This window comes from Centruroides sculpturatus, unplaced genomic scaffold (genome assembly GCF_000671375.1).
Source record: "Centruroides sculpturatus isolate CEXI.00-Female unplaced genomic scaffold, Cexi_2.0 scaffold509, whole genome shotgun sequence".
Classification (NCBI taxonomy): domain Eukaryota; kingdom Metazoa; phylum Arthropoda; class Arachnida; order Scorpiones; family Buthidae; genus Centruroides; species Centruroides sculpturatus.
In genome coordinates, this window is record NW_019384846.1 from 29731 (window position 1) to 39428 (window position 9698).

General features: G+C 28.8%; 1 protein-coding gene and 1 long non-coding RNA gene across 2 annotated transcripts in view; one reads left to right on the plus strand and one right to left on the minus strand.

Annotated features, from left to right (window-relative positions):
* Positions 1-593: 593 nt before the first annotated feature.
* Positions 594-2144, plus strand: LOC111630380. Its single transcript, XR_002757517.1, has 3 exons — positions 594-626; positions 692-882; positions 1437-2144. It is a non-coding gene; the product is annotated as an uncharacterized LOC111630380 (long non-coding RNA).
* A 6480-nt stretch (positions 2145-8624) lies between these two features.
* Positions 8625-9698, minus strand: part of LOC111630382 (piwi-like protein 1) — an 81297-nt gene continuing 80223 nt past the window's right edge. Inside the window, exon 20 of the mRNA XM_023374472.1 lies at positions 8625-8809. Coding sequence (XP_023230240.1) covers positions 8693-8809 — 117 coding nt within the window. The 3' untranslated portion in view covers positions 8625-8692. The remainder of the gene's footprint in view (positions 8810-9698) is intronic.

A 9698-nucleotide genomic window follows, 5' to 3' on the forward strand; every position in this document is an offset into this window, starting at 1 on the left:
GTGAGCCGTTCACAGACGGAAACACGAATTTGTAAAATCTAACTGTATTTTAAAATATATAAATTAAAATTATGAAAAAAGTAGCTGCTCTGCATTCTGACAATGTCGCAATAATGGTTGCTCGTTATCAACTTTTATTTTTAAGACACATTAATTTTTCAGAAAATGAAGACGATAGCCAGGAGTTAAAAATTAATATTCCATCGATGTCCTGTTTACCAGTTTTGTGGAACGTTCTATTTTTTCAACGTGACCAGCAATACCACAATTCATACATGGGGATATGTATGTCAAAATATTTTATTGGGTAATTTCACTGTTTATAAATACATAAGTATTTTTCGTATTTTTTCAGTTACATTAAATTTATTGACTGGAGTCTCTATGCTATATCCAAACGAGAAAGTTGCCTGCCTCAACATATTTGGATATAAATTTATTTTTTTCTTACATCCAGAATCTGCAAAGGTAGTCAAACATGCCTAGTTATGTAATAAATTCAATTCGAATAGAAATATACTGTATTACTTTTCACAGGAAGTGTTAAGAAGCAACAGTTTAATCAATAAGAATTTTATGTATGATTTCTTTAAGCCACTTCTCGGAGACAACAGTCTTCTGTACAGGTAATACATTATTTGATATATTTTTTTAAGTATCGTTATTTACATTTTTCTGAATTTAATTAAAGTTCTGACGATAATTGGAGAAAAAGAAGAAAATATTTAGCTCCACATGTACAGGTTTGGAAACTGAAAGATGATCAAAATGTATTTATGGAGCATTCAAACGTCTTAGTCGAAAAACTCAAACAATTGCAAAAGAATGAAATATTCGATATTTTGGAATGGATGAAATATTGCACTCTCGATATAATTGCAGGTATTACTCTCTAATGATAAATATTTAATAAGGAATTATAAATAACAATTTGGTAATACGTAAACATTAAATAAAATATTTATTTTGCATACTTATTGCTCATTACGTCGAAAAAGTATGAAATGAATTTTAAAAAATAGTATATATACATATATATGTCACTGCAAAAAAAAGTAAGCTACTGAACATTTTTTTTATCGAAATTAACAATGAACAAAGGCAAAAATTTAAAAAGTTTTCTTTTTCTAACACTTACGTGTTTCCCGGTAATTACGGTCTTAGTCGTGTAAAATTTTAACACACAGGATGACTTACTTTTTTTATGTGACTACCGTTTTTATTAACACTGTCTTTTTCTAGCGACAGTAGTTAAAACTATAGCTGAGTATAACCAATTTTTCACGACTACACGAATTATTTTTTGTTTCGTTTAGTACTGTTTTCTTTTAGTAAAAGTACTCTGTTCTGAAAACGTTCACGAAAACGAACATTATTTTCAAACGGAGTATATTTATTTATCTAAAAAATATAAATATCAAATTATTTCTGTGTAGACATAGCAGTAGGAGTTTCTCTACATTCTCAGACTACGAACGATCAAGAATATGTGTCTGCAATACACAGGTAAGGAAAATTTCGTTCCAGATATATTTCTTCATTATCTATGTTAAATAATATAATGTCACTTTTTATCTGATGAAAGTTTTGTAATGTTCGTGTTAATGTCGGTAGAAACAATACGAAATAATCCAAATTTTCATTGTTTATCAATTAACCGAATATTATAAGTTTGTATATTATAAATGAAGTGTGTTTGCTATACGTGCTGATGGTAATCAAAAGTTGTTAGAACAATGGATAGAGAGAAGTATCGAGATTCTAAACGAATACAACGTGTTCATTAAGTACAGTACGTATGATAGATTTTCAAATTAATTTACTTATCAGCTATAATGTTTTAAACGTAAACTTCACGTATTTCGTACACAGGAGAGACAATTTGTAAGTTGAACGACAAAAGTTTGACAGGTCAACTTTCCGCAAAGCATATCGTTATCGCAATAAATTACTACTATTCATCCATCTTTGTGTCTTTCTCCAGTTGCCTCAGTACTATAGGAAAAGTCTTTATGATAGCGAAAACATAACGTTTAAACTTTTAATCACAATATAAAAATATACAGTCTATCAACTTATTTCTAACATTACTCAAAAATAAATTAATTACGATATGAAATAATTACAAAATTTCCATTTTTGCATTTTTTAAAGACATAAACAAGAAAAACTTTTACAGAAATTTATGATTTTAAATTAAATTTTATTTATTTTAAATTATTGCAATTTCAGAAATTTCTGTAATGTTTTTCACATGAGGTATATTACAGTAATAAAATGTTTAGCCCACACTGATCACTAAATTAATTTTCTAAATAAAAATTGACTGGTACAAATCACAAATTTGAATTAAATTAATTTGTAATATTGTTAAAAACATTTGATAATTAATTTCATTAACATTTGTGATTACTGCTTAAATATTATTACANATATATAATTAAAAGCCTGTGTCACATCGATGAATCATCACAACCATCACTAAACAAATTCATTGAAATGACATCACTTTTAGTCTCTAAATACAGACAAATCCCTTAATGTTTCCAGGAAAAACACCGCGATAATCGAGAAGAATAACATATGGGAAATAGGAGATTTATTCCAAGAATTTTCTAAAATTATAATTAAAACATTAAATATTAAAACTTACACTAATTATTTATATATGCATGTAGTTTAATACACTCATAAATAAATAACTAGTGTAATTTTTAATATTTAATGTATTAAGGAAAAAGGTAATAAATTAAATGCAGCTTTAAGTTTTAAAACATTATTATTATTAAACAAAATACATAAGAGTTATTTTTCAGAAAAAGAATGTAGGAGACTTTTTCCTTTAAAAATTCCTTCTTTTGGTATATGACTCGATTACTGTATTTTCTGTTCCTCGGCGCATTTTTATTGAATGTTCAACATTTCCTTTTGCTTAATAGATCCACGGACACGAAACATTTCATAAAGTTCTTTTAATGTGAATTTCTTCTTTGCTATCAAAATGCATTGTACTGTAAAATAAAAACAAAAAACCTAGAATCCAACACATTTCGATGTAAAAAAGACTGAATGAAAACTTTCATTTGATGCAGAAAGCCGCAATAACTCGATTTTTGGAGCAATAATCGGGATTATAGTATTAAATCAGTAACTGCAATAACCGAATTTACCTATAAGCTAAATGTATATATTTCAAGAGAGACTGATTTTAGTACTCTGCAAGAGTTTCGGGATTAGGCATATACATTTTTTTTTTCTCAATTTCTTCTAGAATCGAATTGCAAATCTAAATTATTTTGATTTTCTTGTGAAATATTGAGTTCAATTTAATTGGAGTATTTAATTCTTGAAATAGTTTAATTAATATTCTAAACTACTATTATTAACTTAATATAACAATCATAAAAATATAAAAATTCCCTTTCTGAGTCATGAGGAAAGCTGAAAAAACTTTTATCAGAATTTTTCCGTTTACAATTATTGCAGTTAGCCAGAAAATTTACTGCGAAATAATTTAATCGATATTTTCTTGTATTTTGTCTCGCTGATGTGCTTTGTTTTTCAATTTCTGCCGTTCTTTCAGTTCTTGTGTTTTTGTTTTTTAATGTCGTGTTAGTCATTGTAAAATTTGTCGGTGTAATTCCTCTATTGTCTCTGATAAATCTAATTTACGCTTTTGTAAATGCGTGCTTAATTTGTGAATGAAAATAATATTTTTTTTTTGTCATTTACCAAAGTGGCCGCTGGAGCCGAGTGGTTGGGTCTCTAACCTCACACCACTAAGGTCTCGGTTCGAGTGGGTGGATGGCTCGCCAATGCTCCTGGTCTGGGGCCCCGCTGTAGGATGTGGGCCACGATTATCGTTATATAAATAGTGGATGCGTTATTTTAAAAAAATGAAAAAGTCTGTGGTTCAGGGAGATAATGGAAAGCTATTGTTTTTTATTTATAGATTGTTTTTTATTCTGATGTTTCCAAAATCAATTGCAATCGTTATGATTAATATAGGTGATTTACATAAACGATTACATCATTACAGGATTTCCAGTTTTAAATAAATTCTTTGTTTTCTTTTCCGTTCGATCTTTATTTGCTTTCGTTTTTAACATTTTATAACAAAACGATATATATATTTTCACCTATATTTGTTTATTTTCTAATAAATTTTTATATTTTGCTACCAATTATAACAATACTTCTTTCTCGAAGTTAGTATAGTATATTTTATCGCGAAAATTCATTATCTACTAAATTTTGAAATCATTTGAGTAGTTTGAGCGTGACAAATCGAACAGCAGCACGTCATGGCGCATTCAAACAAATTGAAGGAACTTGTAGTATGTATTTTCACTTTAATTCGAGAATTGGATAATCCACTTCGTAATCGGATGTAGGATTGGATTGATAAATACGAAAAGTGAAGTAACATAATCTAGAAAAGTGATGAGCAACGTTTCCTGGCTAAAAGCTGCAAGCTTACTTGCAGCACTCAGCCAGATTTTCGACTGGCTGCATGCATGTTTTCTGATAGAATTGCAGGCTTTAATAGGCTTATTAACTAAATAAAAATTATTACAAATAAGTAAAATAAATAATTTTTTATGTTTACTCGCAAATTGCTTGTACTTAAAATAATTAAAATTTAAATAAACAATTACTCACGGTATATTATAAATACAATAGGTAATCGGTTAACGAACATAATCCGTTCCAAGACTTTGTTCGCTATCCGAATTGTTCGTTAACCGAGTATCGATTTATCATAGGTTTTTATGAGAATTTGATTAATTCGTTCTGGANTGTTAAAATTATAAACAGAATTGTTATAATGAATCTTTTAGAAATTTTAGTAACTTTTTTTGTAATCTCTCTCCATTTACATCGAATTTTCATCTATGCTGCTATTTACTGTACAGTAAACTATCGAAATCGGATTATTGATATTTTGTCGTAAATATTACGAAGAATTATGTGAACTGCTTGCTGCAAGAAATGTGGTTATGGATTATAAAGTTGTATGTTATCAATATGAAAGAAGCGCGGCATTCATGCCTGCCATATTTTAATTTTACCAGTTTATTATACAGTATTTATTTTACTGCAAATGTAAATTATATAGAAAGCAATTTTATATGTCTTTTCAACGTATTTTAATATCAGGGTTACGATACAACCGCCCACGCCATGTCATGGACTCTCTATTTCCTGGGAAGATTCCACGAAATACAAAAGAAAGTATATCTAGAATTGCAAGAAATTTTCAAAAGTGATATGAATAAAGATATTACTATCGATGACTTGACGAAAATGACGTACTTAGAATGCGTAATTAAGGTAACTTCTTAATTTCTTTTATTCATTCAAGGATTAGTTTTAAGCCTACATATTACAATTTTCAGGAGTCGATGAGAATCTATCCTCCTTTACCTTTTATTGCAAGAAAAACTCCTTCAGAAATGAAAATAGGNTCACGGTAGCCAAACTGCGGCTCTTCTAAATCCTTACTGCGATCCATGTACTTATTCAATTTTTTTTCCATAAACTTGGCACATGCTATTTACATATAGAAGGTTGAAATTTGGTTGAAATTTAAACTATTTATACTTAGTGTCCGCGATGAGCAGTACAGAAATGCTGAACTTTAAATAAATTCTTTGGATCGTTTTGCAATTCTAAATTCCGCAGTTTCGACTTGATTTACAACGAGGGGGATTTTCGCGACACCAATCTAGCGGAAAATCTAAAAAATGTCTGCGTACGCATAAAAGTTTTTTGGACAACCGGCCACCTCTTTTTTGGTCTCTTTTTTGAATATTTTATTTTAAAATAGCAAGAATTTATAAAATTATAAGCCCAATGTTTAAATATTAACATTCTATTGGTCGATCGTCTACCACGTGAAGTGACGTTTTGCTATTTCTTTTAATCTATTAGCTTCGGAACATTACAATGACTTAAAACAAATTTTTGTCGGTTGTCTTATGCACATTTACTCCGTTTAATACAAAAGCATATTAAATAATCAATAAATACAGGAATATACGTTGGATTCTGATAATTGAAATTACAGCTTTCGAGTGCCGGTACTTCTCGTGTATTCTTGTTATAAATACTTTGATTAATACTCTCAATTTCACTTAATATTACACCAGTCATTCTTCTTATTAATTCAATGTTTGTGGGAAATCATGTGTAATTCCTTTTCCAAGTATTTACAGGTGGTTTTTTTTGTTTGTAAATCTTGTTTGGTTTTTTGAGTCGTAGCCATACTAGAATAAAAGAAGTCATCTTACATTTTCTTCTCTTTTCTAATAGTATCACAAAATCCTTTAACGTTACCTGAACAATAACTTTGTGTCGGTAGTGAGTCTTTCATGTTAAACTCGTGGGCTTCTGAATAATTGGCACAGTCTTAGCACAATATGCCTCCATTCTGTCAATTGCCCAGTTTTTATATTTATACTTTTTTGAGATTGTTTCTTGTAATCATGGTTCTAAAAAGCACATCACCTTATTCTGTTAGCTGTGCCCGATTATTTATGTTTGTACGTGATAAACGTGTTACTTATGCTTTAAATAACTGGAGAATTGTGTAAAAATCGACGAAATCTTTATTAACAGCAATATTGCCGCAATTTTTACTACATTAATAACAGAACTAATGAATTTTATAATTACGCAATAATATTTGCCATTATAAAAAGTCCAGCGGCAAATTACGAAACCTTACCGACTGTTAATAGATTTTATTTTAAAAAATCATTTTATATCTTTAATTATACTACAGATAAAATGCATGTGGCTTCATTGGTTANGAATAATTACAAAAACAATAAAATGATTTTATTAAAATTATTCGAATTTACAGGAAATAAACTCGCCATGATTAAAATGAAAATGGTTTTGGCAAATCTTCTTCGTAATTTTAAAGTTTACTCTTTGGATTGTCAGGATAAAATTATTACTTCATGGGATGTTATATTGACCCCAATATCAGGTATAAGAATGTATGTAGAAAAAAGATGTATGTTGTATGATATAAAATAACCTGAACGTTGGGGTAATTTTTATTACAAATATATATAAACATAGATCTATATCATATAATCTAGATGAGTGCATTTAAAAACTGTATCCAAAGAATTTGAATTTTACTCGTAAATTGTAATTCTTATTTTTATAAATAAAAAGTATGAGAGTAAAATGTATTGTGATTATTTTTATTCAATTTGGTTTACAGTAATACTAATTTTCACTGTTTATTGTATTTTATTTATTTATCACATTGATAATTTCTCACATTTAAGTTTACGCAAATTAAACTGTTGTTAACGATCTGTTGTTCGAATTTACCTGTATTACTTAAAATGTTCCGAACATAGATGATTCAGTTAAAATGATATGTTGGATACAAAATATTTTCTATTTTATTTTAGTATTTTTCTGATATGCTACAGAACGAAAATTATACGAATCCAAATTTAATAAAACTATTTAAAATTTTTGACTACTTAATTAATATTTACCTCTTATTAAGAGAAATACTATGATTATATGGCAGACAGTTCGATAAAGACTACTCGGTTTTCATATAAAATGTATACAATTGCCAAAGAAAAAGGTCCAAAATATAACACGTTATTATATATTANAATATAACATAACATAACAGATGGCGCCTAACGCAGTTATTAATGTTGCTGGGAAAGTTAAGCAACTGGTTGCTTGAGTTTTAACGTTCGGTTTGAATTTCTATTGCTTTATTTACGATTTTCTTTTAGTAACTGCAATGCGTCCGACACTTATCTATGTAAAAGTATTTTTTATATTCCATTGACAGATATGAAATGCTCATAAGTGCAAGTAGCAGCGCAAATTATTGGTTGATAATTGTCGATTTTATATATCTCGTACGAACATTTTTTATTCTAAGCAGATGATCGGCAGATACTCGTATGTACTGTATGTGTATGCTGAACAAGTAATCAACACTTGGACAAATAGACAAATACTTTGCCGAATACCGAACATGTGGATGCAGTTTAATAAATAGTGTAACTTACTTGTTTGTTAATTGGTTTTTATTATTTATTTTTTTCTAATATTACTATTATGCGCATTTGACTTAAATAAAGTGATAATAAATTATAGGGATTTTAAATTGTACAAATCCAAGCATTCAAACTACAACATAATTTCCAGGGCAATTTGCCAGTTTAAAAGACTTTTGTATTCTAATTTTTTTTCATTTACATTACAGTGTTTATGTAACGAAATATTTAATATTAGACTTTTAATATATTACCGTGAAGCCGTACATCTTGTTAATTATATGGAATATCATATTCGTACGAAAATGAAACGGGCACGCATTCTCGTGGCGGCCACTCAAATTAAAAAATGCAGAAACACGTTGCCATAAGTAAATGATTGTAACGATTTTAACGAAATTTTTCATATTAATAGAATTTTTAAAATGACGGGTTGTGAAGTTTTAAATTCAACTTTGACTGGTATATATAGGATGTTGAATGCCGTTCTCAAAGTTAAGTAAAAGGAAAATTTTGGCTTTGTAATAACGCAAATAACAATAACGTAATAGCGGGCATTGTCAAATGTTCGAAATAAGATGAAACTACATTTTTCTCGAAAAGTTAATCATGTATACATCAATAATCCTCTAACACAACGTTCACAAGTAAAACAATGTGTCTGCCAACTGTTCGGCGTGATTTTTATGAAGCGACTGCCCCGAAAGGAAGGCCAGCTTATGCGCGTATCGGCAAGGAGCCGGAACTCTGATTGTTCCCTATAAAAATAAAGGTATGTTAAGTACATATTTTTTTAAAAAATATATAAATTTTTAACAATTTTATAAAAGCTTAATATAATCTACTTGTAATTTGATTATCCACTTACATANTCCGTGCTAATCTACCTCAATTCATTGAAGACGTGGTAATTAGAAACTTCTATTTTAAAATACAATTAATAAATTATTCCATGAATATTAAAGTGCTTTTTACTTTTCAGGGACAATATATTTACTGTCATCAAATTGCTTTAGCATATCTTTCTTCTTTTGAAACTTACGCAAATTTTCAATAAAGTAAAGCAGCGTTACAGAATAACTTGAAGTCAATAGAAACTTAAAATTAAATAATGAGTTTTGGTCTTTTGTTGAAGTTTCCTCAGTAAAACTAATGCACAATACAATAAAGATTTTATTAGGATTTTTACATTATTATAGATGTGTATAATTGTTATATACGGTAGAGCGTCGTTTATTCGAAAGCTGGTTATCCTAAACGTCCGTTATCCGAAAGCATTCCAGTCGGCAAATTTAAATTTTCGTAGTGCTGTGGTGCTGCAATCTTCGGCTATTTCTCGAGTTACTCAAATATTTTACGTTTTTGATACTAAATTAACATCTGAATTATAATTTTTTATTGTTTTTATATTTTTCAATATATTTATTTTGTTTGTACAAAATAAAAAAAATAATTTTTAACGATACAATAGTCTTCGTCAGGCTTAACATCGACGAAAATTCAACGCGAAGCGACACGCAACGGAGAGAAATTTCAACATGGGATAAATTAATATATTTTTTCGTACATGATTCGTTATCCGAAAAATAAGTTATCCGAACCACCCCAGTCCCCAATTGATTCGGATAAACGACGCTCTACTGTATT